The following is a 21,618-nucleotide window of genomic DNA, read 5'->3' on the forward strand; positions in this document are numbered from 1 at the left end:
CACTTCATGATGTTTCACAGCTATTTGGATCAAAGGCAAATGAACCACACTGCACAGTTTGTTTAAACACCTGAAAAGTTTAACTTTTCCAGATACACTACCTTTTAAACATTTTTCTGCACTTCATATGGTAATGAACACCTCAACTGTCCAAAAACACATCTTATCTCTGCCTCCAAACTTTCCCCTGACTCAACAGAGCAGTGATTCTCAAACTTTTGTACTGGTCACCCCTTTCACATAGCAAGCCTCTGAGTCTGACCCCCCCCCTTATAAATGAAAACCACATTTTAATATGTTTAACACCATTATAAATGCTGGAGGCAAAGCAGGACTTGGGGTGGAGGCTGACAGCTTGCGACCCTCCATGTAATAACTTCGCAACCCCTCTTCTCCACTGCTACCAATGTAGCCTCCAACTCATAGTAGGCTATGCTGCTTCTACATGTATCCCTCCCCTCCCTAGGCGAGGCAATCATCTAAACCAACTAGATTACTCATCCAGCATTTTCCCCTTGATCCAATCCCACCCTTTATGGTGCAGATGGAGTTGTGCATGCTGTGGTTGAGAACATCTGCACCAACTCCCCAGACTCACTGCTTATTGATCACTCTGCACCTGTGATAAGCAGGATTTGCCCATATTAATATAGTTCTCAAATGGCAACAAACATTTTCCCCTCAGCACCTTTCTGCTGCTTATCATGTGACTTACATAGTCATGGTTCAATACAAAGAAGAGGATATGCTCCTTGCCTCAAGGAGTTCACAATCTATATCATACAGTATGCCCATTACTTTGGGTCTGTAATGTGGAATTTGGATAAGGCAAGCATTATTTTGTCTTTGCACCTAACCTTTAAGTAAACTGATTAAATCCTATGCTGCACTATGTTCCTATTAAAAGATTTGGGGGTTTAAAATAAGGCTCTCAAGCACATTCCTAGGGAGAAAGCATCAGACTGAGAAGCATCAGTACCTGCAGGGAAATGACCTCATAAATGCCTAAAGAGGTGAGACTAACTTGGCTGCAGTGACTCTAGGAAATCAAGTGACTGCAGTGCCATATATAAAATACCAGTGAAGGGTCAGACTCTACTACTGACCTCACCTTCTACTTCTGTAATAGTACAACCAAGAAACACCTCCACAGCAAGAGCAATGGGGAAAAAGAATAGTAGATGGCCACTGCTCAGACTGATTAGATCATTTACAACAGAAACTACAAAATCTCATCACACTGAATGGGCTAGATTTTGCTAGACTCCATTTTTTAATCATTTAGCTAAATATGCTGTTAAAATTGTTTGGGTCAACTCTTGACCTAAACTTAGCAAAGAACAACACTCTCAAAGTACAGCTAAAAGGGGGAATGGTATTACATCAATCTATCCAGCTACACACTCAGCCCAGCAGAAGAGTCTGTCCTATCTTGGGGACTCTCTTTCTGCCCCGCCATCCCCACAAACATGATACAGTTCTGAGGTGAACTGGAAGCCTACTTTTGCCGTCTCTGACTCAAACAATACTTTCAACACTGAAAAGCACACTGATACACAGATACCCACAAACAGCACAAGAAGAACTCCACATGGACTCCTCCTGAGGGTCGAAATGACAGTCTGGACCTATACATAGGATGCTTCCACCGACGTGCACAGGCAGAAATTGTGGAAAAACAACATCACTTGCCTCATAACCTAAGTCATGCAGAACGCAATGCCACCCACAGCCTCAGAAACAACCCTGACATTATAATCAAAGAAGCTGATAAAAGAGGTGCTGTTGTCATCATGAACAGGTCTGACTACCAAAAGGAGGCTGCCAGACAACTCTCCAATACCAAATTCTACAGACCACTCTCCTCAGATCCCACTGAGGAATACACTAAAAAACTGCACCATCTACTCAGGACACTCCCTACACTAACACAGGAACAAATCAACACACCCTTAGAGCCCCGACCGGGGTTATTCTATCTACTACCCAAGATCCTCACACCTGGAAATCCTGGATGCCCCATCATCTCGGGCATTGGCACTCACTGAAGTCCAGATATGTGGAGTCTCTACTCAGACCCTACACCACCAGCACTCCCAGCTCTCTCCATGACACCACTGATTTCCTGAGAAAACTACAATGCATTGGTGATCTTCCAGAACACACCATACTAGCCACCATGGATGTAGAGGCTCTCTACACAAACATCCCACACACAGATGGAATACAAGCTGTCAGGAACAGTATCCCTGATGATGCCACAGCACAACTGGTTGCTGACCTTGGTAACTTTATCCTCAAGCACAATTATTTCAAATTTGGTGACAATATATACCACATGGCCCCACAATATGCCAACATTTTTATGGCTGACCTGGAACAACGCTTCCTCAGCTCTCGACCACTCACACCCCTTCTCTACCTAAGCTACATTGATGACATCTTCATCATCTGGACCCATGAGAAGGAAACCCTGAAATAATTCCACCACGATTTCAATAGCTTCCACCACACCATCAACCTCAGCCTGGACCAATCTAGGTCCACTTCCTAGACACCACAGTGCAAAAAAATGACGGTCATGTTAACACCACCCTATACCAAAAACCCACCGACCGCTATGCCTACCTTCATGCCTCCAGCTTCCATCCTGGATGCACTACACGATCCACTGTCTACAGCCAAGCGCTGAGGTACAACTGCATATGCTCCAACCCCTCAGACAGAGACCAACACCTACAAGATCTTCACCAAGCATTCTCAAAACTACGATACCCACATGAGGAAATAAGGAAACAACAGAGCCAGATATGTACCCAGAAGCCTCCTGCTGCAGGACAAGCCCAAGAAAGAAACCAACAGAACTCCACTGGCCATCACATACAGTCCTCACTAAAACCTCTCCAACGCATCATCAGTGATCTACAACCCGTCCTGGACAACATTCCCTCACTTTCATAGGCCTTGGGAGGCAGGCCAGTCCTTGCCCACAGACAACCCACCAAGCCGAAGCATATTCTCACCAGCAACTACACACCGCACCATAGTAACTCTAACTCAGGAACCAATCTATGCAACAAACCTCGATGCCAACTCTGACTACATATCTACACCAGCGACACCCTCACAGGACCTAACCAGATCAGCCACACCATCACCGGTTCATTCACCTGCACGTCCACCAGTGTAATCTACGCCATCACGTGCCAGCAATGCCCCTCTGCTATGTACATCGGCCAAACTGGACAGTCCCTATGTAAAAGGATAAATGGAAACAAATCAGATATTAGAAATGGCAATATACAAAAACCTGCAGAACACTTCAACCTCCCTGGACACACAATAGCAGGGCTTAAAGGTAGTCATCCTGCAGCAAAAAAACTTCAGGTCCAGACTTCAAAGAGAAACTGCTGAGCTTCAGTTCATTTGCAAATTTGACACCATCAGCTCAGGATAAAACAGAGACTGTGAATGGCTAGCCAACTACAAAAGCAATTTCTCCTCCCTTGGTGTTCACACCTCAACTGCTAGAAGAGGGCCTCATCCTCCCTGATTGAACTAACTTCGTTATCCCTAGTCTGATTCTTGCTTGCATATTTATACCTGTCTCTGGAAATTTCCACTACATGCATCAAATGAAGTGGATATTCACCCACGAAAGCTTATGCTCCAATACGTCTGTTAAGTCTATAAGGGGCCACAGGACTCTTTGCCGCTTTTACAGATCTAGACCAACACGGCTACCCCTCTGATACTTACTGTAACTGTGATTCTTTAAGATGTTTTGTCTATGTGGATCTCACTTATGGTACACATGCACCCAACATCAGAATCTTTTCACTAGCAGCATCTGTTTCAATCATGTTTACACATCACATGTCCCCTTCACTCCCGAGGGCATATAGGACAGAGGCCCCAGCAAGGGAGTTGAGAGATGGTTAATTCATAGTCCCAGTAAGAATGGGAGGTGGGTTAAGGAATCTACACAGACAGGATCTCTCCAAGAATCATATAGTTACCGTAATGAGATTTTTTTTCTTAATTTTCTTCCTGTTAGCGTCTTCTCTCCTCATTCATGACTAATGGTTAGACACTAATTCCTCCCTCCTATGGAATGCAGAGGCAATCCAATGTTGCTAGGAGCTCCAGATTTAACCCCCGCCCTTCAGCTCAGGCTACCAGAAGAAATGCTCTAGCAACCAATTATTAGCCTTAAGGCAACTCGATCTAAATGCATTAAAAACCTTAACACAATTATGTCTACATGTCCCTTTAGAGAAAAATTTCAATTTATATTCTGGTCATTTACCAAACGACCAGGATGAGAAGAGACAGATGCTAACAAAGAAAAACCAGGTAAGAAATTTCTCATTCTGTTGCACTGCTTTTCTCATTCATCACCACCAATGGGAAGTAGCAAACAGTGAATCACAGAAGAAAGAAAAGGAGGGAGGGAAAGGATAAGCAGACGTCTAATTAATTACAGTAGAACAACAAAAAGGAAAGGAAGTTCCCCTCATAAAAAGCATGATTTTAGCAAATTAAGGAATTATATGGGAAGCAATCCAGCAGCTCCCTCCTACCAATAGATGCTTCTGCAAAGGAGAGGAAGCCTACTTTGCAAATCTTCCACAGGATGATACGCATAAGCTTTTCCGCCTATGCACCTAGGAACTTCTGTGAATGTTTTCCCAGATGCTCAGCATGCCAACCAGTACAAGATTTTAATGTCTTGCCTACAGCTACATTGAGGCCCCAAAGCTTTGGCATTGAGAGAGTATGAAATGAATGGGATACAACTGGCATAGTACTCCATATGCTTGAAAAACTTCTTCAGATCACTAGAAATGCCCATTTATAGCACAACCTTCCAAAAGGATTGCAATGGTTCAAACTAGATTATGGGAGAACTATTTCCCAGGAACTGTGGAAAGAAGAACTTTCCTTAAACAGAGAGGTTTCTGGAGCTGTAAGAATAACCTTTTCTTTCACAAGTGTGCAACACAAACAGCAGTGTGGTTCTTGCATAAATACAGGATCTAATTTCAAAACCAGAAGTAATGGTGACTAGAAAGGCCTCCTGCAGGCACCGCCCTGCCTACTGATTGATTGCAAAGCTGTTGTATAGTAGGGACCATAGTTCAGATCTTCTCTTGAGCAGCAAAAAGGATCTGGAAGCTATTCAGATCACGCAGAGTTACAGCACCTTGATATGGAGCAAGGACTCTGTGACCATCAGATGTACAACAGGCAACTTACAGAATCGTGTGATCTTAGTTTTTTAACCCTTGACCTCCCTCCCTTGTTTGTCATGTTCCTTGTGACCACGAGCCTTGGATCTGTAGGTGGTTCTGGTGGGCCACTCAGTGGAAGCATCTATAATCAGCATCACCATGGGAAGAGGGATACAGAAAGGTACCCCTCCTTTGTAGGCTATTTGGGAACTTAGGCACCAGTTCAAAGAAACAGTATAGGAATCAGGACCATGAGATGAGAGTCTATATAGTATCTCGTAGGTCAGTAAACAGACTTCTGCCCTGTCCAAGGCTGGCTGAAGTCGATTCTGGCAAGAAGCACCAAGTAAGTACTGACACCATATGACCCAACAGTCTGAGACAGATTCTTGCTTTTTTGCAGCAGTCTCCCGGAGACAGATCAGGGAATGAGAAGGTCTGAAGTCAGTCTACCAGCAGGTATGCCTTTGCTGATTTGGAATCTAGAAGGGTCCCTATAAAGTCTATGGACTGAGAAACAGTGAAGGATGACTTGTAATTCCCTCAGCCCTAAAGAGTGAAACGAAATAGGATGCTGGACAACTCCTGTGAGGATCTCTCTCCGAAAAGCCAGTGAGCCAAGTGCTTGCCATTTCAGATGGGCTGCCACTACTGCCAGATATTTTGTGAATACTCTTGTGGCTATAAAGACAGAGCCAAAGTTGGTACCCTGCATTGTCCCACTGTAAAGCAGAGAAAGCTTCTGTGGGTTGGATGAATTGCTATATGAAAATAAGTATCCTTAAGATCAAGAGCTGCAAACCAATTTTGACATTCTAGAGAGGTGACAATGGAGGCTAGCATCACCATTCTGAATTGTGTCCTGTTATGAATTCATTTAGTTGCCTCAAGTCCAAAACAGGACACATTCCTCTTTTCTTTTTGAGAAAAAAGTCTAAAGAGTGGATACCCCTCCCTCTGAACTCATATGGTACTTCTATTGCTCTAGATGAAGTACCTAGTCCACTTCTTCCCTCAGTTGCCTCTTGAGATGGGTCTCCGAAGAGAGACGGGGGAGACAAGGCCTGAAATGGCAAGGAATATTCTTTGATAGTCTTCAATACCCATTGATTGGAAGTAATCCTGGCCCATGCTGGAAAAAAAAATGGTAAAGGCAGGAAGGAAAAACAGTGGGGAGGGGGGAAGAGAAGGAAACTCAGGTAGATTGGTACAATGCTCTCAACTTGATCAAACCTACTGCATGGAAGATGATGCAGGGTGGGTGGTAGAAGAAAAGGAGGGAGCTCTCGAGTGGGTGAATCAAGACTTACTTTCACAAATGCAGTCAGCAGGTCTCTATTGCTGATGGGCGGGGTGGGGAAGAGGGGGGCAGAAAGATCTCTAGCTAAACTGACCTTGGTATGTAAAAGTTTTTCTCCTGATAGTGTGTAAATATCCCGGGATCTCAGTGTAGATCTAGAGTCCTTCAGAGTACACAACAATTCATCTGTGCAGAAGCTAAAACAGATCTGGTCCTTCAAAGAGGAGAACTTTTACAGTGGTTTGCATTTCTCTGGGAATCTGAGGATTGCAGCCAGGCTGTCTTTTTCCTGGTGATGGCTTTAGCCATGAAATAGGCTGTATCAGAGGTGTCCAGGGCTGCCTGGAATGAAGTACTAGTTATTAGTTCTCCCTCCAAAATAATGGATCTCTGGTCAGCCCTCACTTCCTGTGGGAGTCTGTCAATTAATGATGATACTCCACCAGAGTACCAGTACAGACGGGTCTTGGTTTTGTTGAGGCATCTTTGCTAGTGCTAGGCTTCAGAATAGACTTCAAAATCAGGTAAGACAAATAATCAACACTGCTAGGCTGCACAAGGTGGTCAGGCCTCTAAACTCATGGTTTAAAAAAAGGCAGAAAGCCCATGACTCTTAACTTCTTTGCTCTTTATCGTTCTGGGTAAGAAGATCAGCACTGGGAATCATCCTTAAAGAAGATCTCAGATCTGCCCTGCATCAACATGGTGGAAGCAATATCAGGCTTTAGTGATGGACTCCCAACCAACGCTGAGCTCACTTTGGAAGACAGAGGACCGAAGGGGTAGCAGACCCTCTCTCAATACTGGTAGTGAGAGCCTTTAAGGTAGAGTCCCTTCTTAAAGGGATGCTGAAGGAATGGGATCTCTGGGAAGTGTCCTCCTTTTTGGAGTCAGATTATCTTTCCAACTCAGCTGATACCTTCATGGACCACTCCACAAGGCAGAGCTTTAGCTTGATATTACTGGAGCAATGAGTTCTGCCGGAGAAAGACCAGCACATAGGTCAATGGTCCAGAACATGGCTATCACCCAAAGAGAGGACACACCAACAGCATCCTCAGGTAAAAGAATAAATCCATCATATGAGGGGCATAGCTTGAAACTGAATGATTTGGTCTCAGCCATTACACAGGAAGGTGTTTTGATGCCAAGCAGAAGAAAAGAGATTTTAAAGAAAAGAAACACACAACAGGCTGCCAATAGGCTAGAATTTTGTCATTAAACTAAACTCGCTAATCTAATATTTACATATTGAAAGGATGCTCCATGGTAGCAGACAGACATTGCAGAGTTCTGTCTTGCTGCCACAGGTGGTAATAGGAAACAGAGAAGCAGTCAGGGTTGCTCTGCCATCTAGGCCTGTGGTTGGTGAAGACTAGCAAGGCGCAGACATGGCCCTAATGGACATTTCCAACTCAACTGCATGGGACATATGCACACTACAAGTGGGATCCACAGAGAGAAAGATTCCAAGAAAATGTAACTAACTTTCTTTTCCCCAGGCTTATAGGAAATTGTTTTCAGTGGAAATGCCCACACCCAAAGCGTATGACAAGGAAAAGCAGACTGCCAGTAATATGAAGTGGAAAGGAACTGTAACTTGAGGTTGTTGGCAGGCCTCACCATCATCATCATCATCCAGATTGAACATATACATTTTTAGTGAATTTGGCACACAGATAGCACATTCAAAGGCTTGGGCACCAAAGTCCACAGAACCAGTGTTGCATTGCAAGTAGAAGTCTCTGCTAACCCACCAATGTGCTGCAATTGTGCTTTAGAGATACCATGGAGTGGTGAAAGCAATGAAGTGGCTTTTCTGCTGTGACCTGGTCTCCATGGCAGCTGTGATTCAGATTTTTACAATACGGACACCAATCCACAGGAAGTGGAAAGCAACAACCAAGTCATGGCGCGCACACACACACACACACACACCCCAAAAGGCTTTTCACTACTGCCCTGGAGAGATTTACTCTGACGATCTCTCTATGTAATTTTGCTCCTCATAACACTGCAGTATCATTCTATTTAGTGTATGCTAAAATCAGTATGGTTTTGTTCCCTGCTAACTATCACTGTACACTAGTTAGAGATGATTTCTTTAAAATCAAGAGATATAAGGAAACCATCATGAGTTCAAATAAGAACAAGTGACTACAAAAATGCAATGAATACTAATATAAATATTAGGGCTGTTAAGCAATTAAAAAATTAATTGTACTGTTAAACAATATAATATCATTTATTTAAATATTTTTGGATGTTTTCTACGTTTTCAAATATACTGATTTCAATTACAACACAGAATACAAAATGCACAGTGCTCAGTTAATATTTATTTTTGATTACAAGTATTTGCACTGTAAAAACACAAAAGAAATACAATTTTTCAATTCACCTAATACAAGTACTGTAGTGCAATCGCTTTATCATGAAAATGCAACTTACAAATGTAGAACTGTGTACAAAAAAACTGGCATTCAAAAATAAAAATGTAAAATTTTAGATCCTGCAAATCCACTCAGTCCTACTTCTTGTTCAGCCAGTTGCTCAGGCAAACAAGTTTGTTTGCATTTTCAGGAGATAATGCTACCAGCTTCTTGTTTACAATGTCACCTGAAAGTGAGAATGGGCATCCTCATGGCACTGTTGTAGCTGGTGTCACACGATATTCACATGCCAGATGTGCTAAAGAGTCACATGTCCCTTCATGCTTCAACCACCATTCCAGAAGACATGCATCCATGCTGATGACAGGTTCTGCTCAACAACAGTCCACAGCAGCACAGACCGACACATACTCATCTTCATTATCTGAGTCAGATGCCACCAGCAGAAGGCTGATTTTCTTTTGTGGTGGTTCGGGTTCTGTAGTTTCCACATCGGAGTGTTGCTCTTTTAAGACTTCTGAAAGCAAGCTCCACACGTTCTTCCTCTCAGATTTTGGAAGGCACTTCAGATTCTTAAACCTTGGGTTGAGTGCTGTGGCTATCTTTAGAAATCTCACATTAGTACCTTCTTTGTGTTTTATGAAATCTGCAGTGAAAGTGTTCTTAAAATGAACAGCATGTGCTGGGACATCATCCGAGACTGCTATAACAGGAAATATATGGCAGAATATGGGTAAAACAGAGCAGGGGACATACAATTCTCCCCCAAGGTGTTCAGTCAGAAATTTAATTAACACATTTTTTTTTTTTAACAAGTATCATCAGCATGGAAGCATGTCCTCTGGAATGGTGGACGAAGCATGAAGGGGCATACAAATGTTTAGCATATCTGGCACATAAATACCTTGCAATGCCCGCTACAGAACTGCCATGCATACGCCTGTTCTCACTTTCTGGTGACACTGTAAATAAGAAGAGGGCAGCATTATCTCCTATAAATGTAAACAAACTTGTTTGTCCTAGCGATTGCCTGAACAAGAATAGGACTGAGTAAACTTGTAGGCTCTGAAGTTTTACATTGTTTTGTTTTTGAGTGCAGTCATGTAACAAAAAAACATCTACATTTGTAAGTTGCATTTCCATGATAAAGAGATTGCACTACAGTGCTGGTATGAGGTGAATTGAAAAATACTATTTCTTTTATCATTTTTACAGTGCAAATACTTGCAAACAAAAATATACACTTTCATTTCAATTACAACACAGAATATATATGAAAATGTGGAAAAACATCCAAAATATTTAATAAATTTCAACTCGTATTCTATTATAGAATCATAGGATATCAGGATTGGAAGGGACCTCAGGAGGTCATCTAGTCCAACCCCGTGCTCAAAGCAGGACAAATCCCCAACTAAATGATCCCAGCCAGGGCTTTGTCAAGCCTGACCTTAAAAACCTCTAAGGAAGGAGATTCCACCACCTCCTTAGGTAACACTTTCCAGTGCTTTACCACCCTCCTAGTGAATTTTTTTTTCCCCCAACCTAAACCTCCCCCACTGCAACTTGAGACCATTACTCCTTGTTCTGTCATCTGATACCACTGAGAACAGTCTAGATCCATCCTCTTTGGAACCCCCTTTCAGGTAATTGAAAACAGCTATCAAATCTCCCTCCCCCACCCATTCTTCCCTTCTGCAGACTAAATAACCCCAGTTCCCTCAGCCTCTCCTCGTAAGTCATGTGCCCCAGCTTCCTTATCATTTTTGTTGCCCTCCGCTGGACTCTTCCCAATTTTTCCACATCCTTCTTGTAGCGTGGGGCCCAAAACTGGACACAGTACTCCAGATGAGGCCTCACCAATGCCGAATAGAGGGGAATGATCACATCCCTCGATCTGCTGGCAATGCTCCTACTTATACAACCCAAAATGCCGTTAGCCTTCTTGGCAACAAGGGCACACTGTTGACTCATATCTGCGGAACTGCTCTCTTGCCACTCGGTCCCTAGTCTGTAGCAGGATTCTTCCATCCTAAGTGCAGGACTCTGCTCTTCTCCTTGTTGAACCTCATTAGATTTCTTTTGGCCCAATCCTCTAATTTGTCTAGGGCCCTCTGTATCCTATCCCTACCTTCCAGCGTATCTACCGCTCCTCCCAGTTTAGTGTCATCTGCAAACTTGCTGCGGGTGCAATCCACACCATCCTGCAGATCATTAATGAAGATATTGAACAAAACCGGCCCCGGGACCGACCCTTGGGGCACTCCGCTTCATACTGGCTGCCAACTAGACATGGAGCCATTGATCACTACCCGTTGAGCCCGATGATCTAGCCAGCTTTCTATCCACCTTATAGTCCATTCATCCAGCCCATACTTCTTTAACTTGCTGTCAAGAATACTGTGGGAGACCGTATCAAAAGCTTTGCTAAAGTCAAGGAATAACAAGTCCACTGCTTTCCCCTCATCCAGAGGGCCAGTCATCTCGTCATAGAAGACAATTAAGTTAGTCAGGCATAACTTGCTCTAGGTGAATCCATGCTGACTGTTCCTGATCACTTTCCTCTCCTCTAAGTGCTTCAAAATTGATTCCTTGAGGACTTGCTCCATGATTTTTCCATGGACTGAGGTGAGGCTGACGGGCCTGTAGTTCCCCGGATCCTCCTCCTTCCCTTTTTTAAAGATGAGCACTACATTAGCCTTTTTCCAGTCATCCGGGACCTCCCGCAATAGCCATGAGTTTTCAAAGGTAATGGCCAATGGTTCTGCAAACACATCCGCCAACTCATTTAGCACCCTCGGCTGCAGCGCATCCAGCCCCATGGACTTGTGCTCATCCAGCTTTTCTAAATAGTCCTGAACCACTTCTTTCTCCACAGAGGGCTGGTCACCTCCTCCCCATACTGTGCTGCCAAGTGCAGTAGTCTGGAAGCTGACCTTGTTCGTGAAGACAGAGGCAAAAAAAGCATTGAGTACATTAGCTTTTTCTACATCCTCTGTCACTAGGTTGCCTCCCCCATTCAGCAAGGGGCTCACACTTTCCATGACCACCTTCTCGTTGCTAACGTACCTGAAGAAACCCTTCTTGTTACTCTTAACATCTCTTGCTCGCTGCAACTCTAAGTGTGATTTGGCCTTCCTGATTTCACTCCTCATGCCTGAGCAATATTTTTATACTCCTCCCTCGTCATTTGTCCAAGCTTCCACTTCTTGTAAGCTTCTTTTTTGTGTTTAAGATGAGCAAGGATTTCACTATTAAGCAAAGCTGGTCACCTGCCATATTTACTATTCTTTCTACACATCAGGATGGTTTTTTCCTGCGCCATCAATAAGGATTCTTTAATACACAGCCAGCTCTCCTGAACTCCTTTCCCCCTCATGTTATTCTCTGAGGGGATCCTGCCCATCAGTTCCCTGAGGACGTCAAAGTCTGCTTTATTATTTATTTAACAGTGCAATTAAAACTGTGATTAAATTTTTTGAGTTAATCAAGTGAGTTAACTGTCATTAATTGACAGCCCTAATAAATATAGATACTGAGTCACAAATAACTCCAGTTGCTTCCTATGGGTCTGATCATCAGCTGACCATCCACATTGGGAGTCACATGTGCTCAGCACCACTCAGTCCCAAAGTGAGTATAAATGCCACATCTATTTGATATCAATAAAACACTGGCTCTCATTTGGCATGTTCAAGCACACATGGTGGTGCCATCATACCCTCCACTGGCAATCTACAGCGGTATATTAAGTCTCTCAAAAAATAATATTCCATTGGTATCAAAGGTTTCATATTCTTATTGGCTAACCTATGCATTGCTAATTAAACCTTTAAAATCCTAGAAAAGTGTTAGAATAAAAGCAGTCAAGAGAAGGTAATTTATTTGACCTGATCTGATGTATACACACAAACGATAAAATAGAGTGGGCAGAATCAAATTACTGCAGTCCGGGTAGCTCCTTTCATGGAACGAGGGGAGATGGTGTTAGAGGACCTCAGAGTCTTAACCGCTATACTGCTATTAAAGCTAAAAGCAAATGCACTCAATACTTCCATGCTTCAATAGAGTTGTGAGCTCTTATACAAGCATTGAGCATAGCGCTCAGCCCCTGCATATTAAAAGGTATCTTCCCTCCTGCCTCACACCTTTTCACATACTTTTTTGTTTAGCTCATTTCATCGTGATTTTGTATCTAGTATTAAGTATTTGTGTTTGGCTTTCAGAAGGTCAGCTGTGATTAATTTCCCTTAACTGAATTGCATTCTGCACTTAAAAAATAAAAATAAAAAAAAAGAGTAAACCCAGTGCTAAGTAAGTAACAGGTAAAACACAATCATCTCAACTTCATGGAACAGATCTCATCCTGTGTTAAGGGAACAAGTGAGGAGAATAGGTACTCACCATAGTCTGTAATTTAGAAAATATACAAAGATAGAATAAAAGCAATTTTAGTTTGAGTTATACAAACACTGTTAACAATGGCAATAATAATGCCATGGAGATGAGCTTGAAGGCTGGGAGTTTCAAGAACCTATGGGACTTAGGTATTGAATTCCCATTGAATTTGAATGAGAACTGCTTGTCTAGCTTCCTTCAACCACTTTCAAAATCCCAGCATAAATCCCAAGAGAACACAGTCTACATGGAGTTGAGAATACTGGTGACAACATTATAGGTATCAACCTTATAATCAAAGCAGTCATCTCTACCTTCCTGGAATTATACAGATGTTTTAATCTGAATCATTCAATTTCCCATATGATTATACCTTTGGTTATACTGCCCTCAAGCGGCAAAAAAAAAAATCCCTTCACTGAATATAATTTATTGCATTGTATAATTTATCTATCAGCTGCCTAACACCTTTCCTGCATATTTTTCCCCCAGTGGGGAAGCAAGCCTGTCCACTGCTCTCCTGCTGCAGTTCCTGGCAGAAGAGTACACGCTAGTCTGAAAAGTACAGTGCATGAGTCCCACTTGAAGATCTTGTTGATAGAATATGAATTACACTATGCTTCCAAAAGCTACTAAAAGTCCAGAGCACTGCAGCTACCTGTTTTTATAAGTCAGGTAAGAGTAAAGACTGGATAAATTCTGACTACAGGAATCACAGTGAACTTGTAGTTAAGAAAAAAGGGATCTATACAACATAGCCTGTCTCACCGAGTCTCATGTTGAGCCCACACCCCAAAGAGCCAACTATGGGTAACATACGGCTCCAGTGACAACCCTATCCTATCAAAGAACCAGAGAGTATAAATAGCACACTAGGCCCTCTGTCACTGGAGGACATGCAGTAAGGAATCAAACTTTGAGGACTGAGACATGCAAGAGAGTGTTAATTTGGAAAATGAAGGGGAAATTAAGAACTGACTGGAATAGGCAATAAACCATTATTAGTCACATTGCCTAAAACGACGTATAATGGCATTCTGACATATGTAAGAGCACCACTGTATCCACCAACAGGAAAAATGTAACATGAAACTTTGTTCACAAAAGTAACACAAAACACCACTATTGCTAATAAACCAACCAATTGGAAAAAGGTCCCATACTTTGCTGAAACAATGATAATAATTAGGGCAGTAGGGCTCACTCAAAACAAGTTATTTTTAGTCACTGGAAGAAAATGGGAGTTAGGCCAACAGTCACCACATGTCACGTAACCCAATTTTCTTGCAAGATAGAAAGGACAAGGTATAAATAGCAGCCAGTTTACTGACTCTTCTGCCAGACTGGTAAAAAGGCAGCTATGGACCAACATCCTTTGGCTTCATATTTTGGAAATATTTGGTTTTTAAATATCAAACTATTTTTTTCAGTCACTGAGAGGACACGATACCATTTACATACATAGGATTTCAGACAGAAAAGTGGCTTGTAAATCATAGAATATTAGGGTTGGAAGAGACCTCAGGAGGTCATCTAGTCCAATCCTCTGCTCAAAGCGGGACCAACACCAACTAAATCATCCCAGCCAAGGCTTTGTCAAGCTGGGCCTTGAAAACCTCTAAGGATGGAGATTCCACTACCTCCCTAGGTAACACATTCCAGTGCTTCACCACCCTCCTAGTGAAATAGTGTTTCCTAATATCCAACCTAGACCTCCCCCACTGCAACTCGAGACCATTGCTCCTTGTTCTGTCATCTGCCACCACAGAGAACAGCCAAGCTCCATCCTCTTTGGAACCCCCTTTAAGGTAACTGAAGGCTGCTATCAAATCCCCCCTCACTCTTCTCTTCTGCAGACTAAATAACCCCAGTTCCCTCAGCCTCCTTATCATTTCCGTTGCCCTCCGCTGGACTCTCTCCAATTTGTTCACATCCCTTCTGAAGTGGGGGGACCAAAACTGGATGCAATAGTCCAGGTGCAGCCTCACCAGTTCCGAATAGAGGGGAATAATCACTTCCCTTGATCTGCTGGCAATGCTCCTACTAATACAGCCCAATATGCCATTGGACTTCTTGGCAACAAGGGCACACTGCTGACTCATATCCAGCTTAGATTCATAGAAACAAAGGTCAGAAGGGACCATTATGATCATCTAGTCTGACCTCCTGGACAACGCAGGCCACAGAATCCCACCCACTCCTGCGAAAAACCTCTCACCTATGTCTGAGCTATTGAAGTCCTCAAATCATTGTTTAAAGACTTCAAGGAGCAGAGAATCCTCCTTCTTGTCCACTGTAATCTCCAGGTCCTTTTCTGCAGAACTGCTGCTTAGCCAGTCAGTCCCCAGCCTGTAGCAGTGCATGGGATTCTTTCTTCCTAAGTGCAGAACTCTGCACTTGTCCTTGTTGAACCTCATCAAATGTCTTTTGGCCCAATCCTCCAATTTGTCTAGGTCACTCTGGGCCCTATCCCTACCCTCCATCGTATCTACCTTTCCCCACAGTTTACTGTCATCTGCAAACTTGCTGAGCATGCAATTAATCCCATCATCCAGATCATTAAACATGTTGAACAAAACCGGCCCCAGGACCGACCCCTGGGGCACTTCGCTGCACACCGGCTGCCAACTAGACATCGAACTGTTGATCACTACCTGTTGAGTCTGATGATCTAGCCAGCTTTCTATCCACCTTATAGTCCATTCTTCCAATACATACCTTTTGAAACTTGCTGGCACGAATACTGTGGGAGACCATATCAAAAACTTTGCTGAAGTCAAGATATATCACATCCACCACTTTCCCCATATCCACAGAGCCAGTTATCTCATCATAGAAGGCAATCAGGTTGGTCAGGCATGACTTGCCCTTAGTGAATCCATGTTGACTGTTCCTGATCACCTTCCTCTCCTCCAAGTACTTCAAAATGGATTCCTTGAGGACCTGGTCCATGATTTTGCTGGGAACTGAAGTGAGGCTAACCTGTCTGTACCTCCCCGGGTTCTCTTTTTTCCCTTTTTAAATATGGGCACTATATTTGCCTTTTTCCAATCATCCAGGACCTCCTCTGATCACCAAGAATTTTCAAAGATAATGGCCCATGGCTCTGCAATCACATCAGCCAACTCCATAAGCACCCTTGGATGCATTATATTTGGACCCATGGACTTGTGCATGTCCAGCTTTTCTAAACAGTTCTTAACCTGTTCTTTCACCACTGAGGGCTGCTCATCTGCTCCCCATGCTGTGTTGCGCAGTGCAGCAGTCTGGGAGCAGCCCTTCTCTGTGAAGACCGAGGCAAAAAAAAGCACTGAGTATTTCAGCTTTTCCACATCATCTGTCACTATGCTGCCTCCCCCATTCAGTAAAGGTCCCACACTTTCCCTGACCTCCTTCTTGTTACTAACATAACTGTAGAAACCCTTCTTGTTACCCTTCACATCCCTTACTAGCTGCAAGTCCAATTGTGCCTTGGCCTTCCTGACTACACCCCTGCATGCTCTAGCAGTATTTTTATATACCTTCCTAGTCATCTGTCCAAATTTCCACTTCTTTTAAGCTTCCTTTTTGAGTTTAAGCCCACCAAAGATTTCCCTGTTAAGCCAAGCTGGTCACCTGCCATATTTACTATTCTTTCCGCACCTTGGGAAGGTTTGTTCCTACGCCGTCCATATGGATTTCTTTAAAATACAGCCAGCTTTCCTGGACTCCTTGCCCCCTCATATTAGCCTCCCCGGGGATCCTGCCCATCATTTCCCTAAGGGAGTCTAAGGGCATGGCTACACTTGCAGATGTAGAGCGCTTTGAGTTAAATCAGCCTTCGTAGAGCACAGTAGGGAAAGCACGGCAGTCTGTCCATACGGACAGCTTCAACCGCACTGGCGTGGCCGCATTTGTGGCACTTGCAGCAGCATTGGGAGCTGGCAGCTATCCCAGCATGCAAGTGGCTGCAACGTGCTTTTCAAATGGGGTGGAGGGGTGGAGTGTGACAGGGAATGTGTTGTGTGTATGTGGGGGGCAGAGAGAGAGAGAGAGAGAGACTGGGTTGGGGGGGGCTGAAAGCGTCAGCATGCTGTCTTGTCAGTTCAGACAGCAGCAGACCCCCCTCGCCCCTCTCTCTCTCTCTCACACAGCATTCCACACTAATGGTTGCTTTGTCTTGGAGCAGATAAGCAGCTGGCTGTCAGAAACTGAGCTTTCAAAGGGCATTTCCGCATTCCTACAGCCGATTCCAAACAATGACAAGAGTGGCCACTTGACTTAAGGGGATTATGGGACATTTCTGGAAGCTGATCAGAGCGCAGTAAGGCAACACCTTGTCCACACTGGCGCTGCAGCGCTCCAGCGAGGGTGCAGCAAACGTTTTTCCACTCGCCAAGGTGGAGTACCAGCAGCGCTGTAACCGCAGAGTCAGAGCGCTCTACGTGCCTTGACAGTGTGGACGGGTAGCAAGCTAGTGCACCCAGGGCTCCTTTATTGCGCTGTAACTCACAAGTGTAGCCAAGCCCTAAGTCTGCTTTTCTGAAGTCCAGGGTCTGTATTTTGCTACTCTTCTTTCTTTCTTTCGTCAGGATCCTGAGCTCAACCATCTTATGGTCACTGCTGCCTAGGTTGCCACCCACTTCTACTTCTCCTACCAATCTTCCCTGTTTGTAAGCAGCAGGTCAAGAGGAGCACGGCCCCTAGTTGGTTCCTCCAGCACTTGCACCAGGAAGTTATCCCCAACACTCTTCAAAAACTTCCTGGATTTTCTGTGCACTGCTGTATTGCTCTCTCAGCACATGTCAGGGTGACTGAAGTCCCCCATTAGAACCAGGGCCTGTGATCTGGAGACTTCAGTTAGTTGTCCGAAGAAAGCCTCGTCTACCTCATCCTTCTGATCTGGTGATCTATAGCACACGCCCACCACATCACCCTTGTTGCTCTCGCCTCAAAAGACTCTCAACAGGCTTTTCTCCAGTTTCAAATTGGAGCTCTGAGCAATCATACCACTCTTAGATACAATGCAACTCCTCCACCTTTCTTCCCGTACCCGTCCTTCCTGAACAGTTTATACCCATCCATGACAGCGCTCCAGTCATATAAACTGCCCCACCAAGTTTCTGTTATTCCAATTCCATAGTTTCTTGATTGTGCCAGGACTTCCAATTCTTCCTGCTTGTTTCCCATGTTTCTTGCATTCATGCACATGCACATAAGAAAACTAGCAGATTGCCCTACTTTCTCAATATGAATCAGGAGGCTTCCCGTCCTATACCCTCCTCCTTACGTTTCCTCCTGGTATCCCACTCACCTCCAGGTTTAGGTCACCATGGTCAAATGAAGTCCCTGTGGAAAATGTGGAAAGGATGACGGCTATACTGCTAATTTCAGTTCAGATTTAAAATACTGGCATAGAAACATTGTACTGAAGTGGCATCTGACACTCCAGTGACCAAGCAATGACCTCAACACGCACTCACAACTGCTACCCATTTCAATGGGAGTTGAACCCATATTTGAGAACAGGATTCAGAAACCTATGTTCTACACAAGATTAATGCTTTTCACTGCACTCTATTTCAATCCCCTGAAGGCAGTTCAGTTATGCTAGAGAGCTATGAAACTTCCAGCTCCATTGCCTTAGCTACAGACAAGAAATAAAAGAAACCATTTACATGTATTAGATAGCACTACAGAAATGGATTGATTAGGAAATATTTGGTAGGAGAATAAAAGCAAAAAGGTGAGGACCTTCCTCCTACAGAGGTGTTTACCATTTTGTTACACATGATGCCATTTCTTCTGAAAAGAAACATTTGAAATATTTGGTCAACTAAGCAACCACAACCACTGACCAGTGAACAGGCTTAGAAATATTATAAGTCTTGTTGTGCTATAGGACCCTTCAGAGTGATGCTCCCATTCTATCCCAAAACATAAAATGTGAATGGCATTTCAGAAAAAACTTATTTAATTTTAATGTGTGATTCAGTATCATTACCATTTCCCCACCTCTTCAGAGAAGTTATGAAAAAAAGTTCTATGATGCATCCACCATGCATTTCCTCATTTGGCATCCTATATGCAGGCTTTAGTTAACTGACCAATGTACATATTACATTACAACCTTACGTTCTAGAGTTTACTATTTAACTTATACATTATTATTTTACTGTTTTGATTAAAAAGTGTTCACTCATGAAAGCATCATCTTGATTACACACCTCAGAATCTTCATCAGCCAAGTTTATTTTTTCCTCCATTCAAGTCATTTTATAAGTACTGTTGTAGCATTTAAATTAGAAGCTGCAAGCCTCCATCTACAACTAGAATATGCCCTGTAATATAGGGAGACTCCAGAAGAAAGACAACAGCTTGTGCAACTTCATCAGGCTCTCCAAATCTTCCAAGAGGAATAGTTTTCTTCAACTGATCTTCCTTCAAATGTGCAGTCATCTCTGTGTGAACAAAGCCTAAGAGAGAAAAAATGTTTGTGACATAAAATGTAAGCAGAATTTGATGAGAGTAGCTGTAGAAGTCTGTAAGAAATCCTGGTATGATATAGTGGCTCTATAAGATCCTTGAGTCCTATCCTTATCCAATGTAAAGTAAGTTAATGAAAAAACATAGCATAGTTATTTCACTGAGAGTCAATCCAATCTCAGTGCAAATACATTTTGTGTGCACACGCACACACACACTCTCTATTACTCCTGAGGGCATTCTGCACCAAAAAATAAAAAATTCTGCACACAATATTTTAAAGTTTTGCAAGTTTTATTTGTCAATAAATAAATGCAGAGGCTCCAGCATGGCTGTGGGGAGCACATGCCACTGGCTGCATGAAGGTGACAGATCACCCCACAGCCCTCCCATCACCACCCACCCTTGGGACACGGACTCTGCGGTGAGGCCGCACCCGACTCTAACACAAGGCCTGGACCTGCCCCAGAAAATCCCTGGAGCTCTGCCCCTTTGCATCAGGTGCACCAAATGTGGGGCAGGCAGCCTCAACCAGGCAGGACCCAAGTGCGAATGGGCTCAGTGTGGGGGGATCCAGGTGTGGGGTGAGAGGGTTCTGTGTGGGACAATCTCAGTGGGGGAATCTAGATGTTGGGGGATCTGGATTCACAGAGGCTCCTTGGGGGGCTTCCAGGAGAAGGCGGTTGGGTCACAGCGGAGGGGTCTGGGTGCAGCTAGTTGGGGTTCAGTGGCATCAAGGTCTGGATGTGGGGACTCAGGTTGGTGCAGGGAGGTGAGGCACATCAGTGTGGGGGTTTGAGTACAGGCAGCTCGGGGGGGGGAGGGAGGAAGCGTGGTCTGGATGTAGGAGTGAGGGTCCAGAGGCAAGGGGTCTGGGTGCAGGGGGTTGAGGTTCATTGCAGTGGAGTTCAGATATGGAGGGCTAGGGAGGTTCTAGGTGTACGGAGTAAAGCTTGGCGGGGGTGTCTGGATATGGGAGATCTGAATGCACAGGGGTTGGGTGGATGGGGGAGCAGCTCCCCATTCAGTGACCCCTCCCGCATCAGCGGAGGAGCTATGGGGGCAGGAAGCAGAGGAGGTTTCTGGGGGTAGGTCTGACACAGCCCCTGCCACTCCTTGCAGGGGAATAAGTCCCGTCCTCTCCTGCCTCCAGCCAAGATGGACTAGCAGCTAATTCCAGCCCCACCGTGATTTACCTCTCTGCTGGCTGCTCCGATGTACCTGCACTGCTAGGGAGTGATGAGTGACTGCTCTTGCAGCTTCCCTATGCTTCCCTGTCAGAAAGTCATTTTTCTGTGGGGAAGCAAAGAAATTTGCAGGGGCATGAATTCTGCACCTCCACCACAGAGCAGATGTTGCAGGCAAATTGCTGGAAAAAGCGTATGAAAAAGAAATTGAGCAGTGTGCATAAGGTCTAGAGGGTGAAATTGTTAACCTGAGTTTTGATGGGTGGAGCAATGTCCACAATAATCCTCTTGTATGTGCTTATGTGACAACAGAAGAAGGGACTGTCTTCCTTACAGAAACAATTGATACATCAGGAAATGCACACACAGCAGAATACTTACAAGTAGCAGCAGTAAAAGCTATAACAAACTGTGGGAAAAAAATTCAAAATATCTAGTATGCAGCTTATTCACAGACAATGCCGCAAATGTATCCAAGATGAGAAGAAATTATTTAGAAGAGAGTCTCAAGCTAACATACGATTGCAGTGCTCATTTGATGCATCTCCTAGCCAAAAACTTCAGTGTTCCAGAAATAAAGGCTAACGTTGTTGAAATTCCAAAACACTTCCGTAACAACCACTTTGCAGCAGCTGCTCTGA

At 43.9% G+C, this 21,618-nt stretch overlaps 1 protein-coding gene across 13 annotated transcripts in view; it reads right to left on the reverse strand.

The window, feature by feature from the left end:
- Positions 1-21,618, reverse strand: part of CBR4 (carbonyl reductase 4) — a 116,237-nt gene that overhangs the window by 82,305 nt on the left and 12,314 nt on the right. For 7 of the 13 annotated variants that reach the window (XM_073341577.1, XM_073341582.1, XM_073341575.1 and 4 more), the window contains exon 6: positions 19,261-19,780. In XM_073341577.1, the coding sequence (XP_073197678.1) occupies positions 19,602-19,780 (179 nt within the window). In that variant the 3' untranslated portion in view covers positions 19,261-19,601. Of the gene's footprint in view, positions 1-3,170; positions 3,253-9,848; positions 9,890-19,260; positions 19,781-21,618 lie in introns of those variants that run through there. The other 6 variants (XR_012158618.1, XR_012158617.1, XR_012158616.1 and 3 more) reach the window with 3 other exon arrangements.

Source organism: Lepidochelys kempii, chromosome 4 (genome assembly GCF_965140265.1).
Source record: "Lepidochelys kempii isolate rLepKem1 chromosome 4, rLepKem1.hap2, whole genome shotgun sequence".
NCBI lineage: Eukaryota > Metazoa > Chordata > Testudines > Cheloniidae > Lepidochelys > Lepidochelys kempii.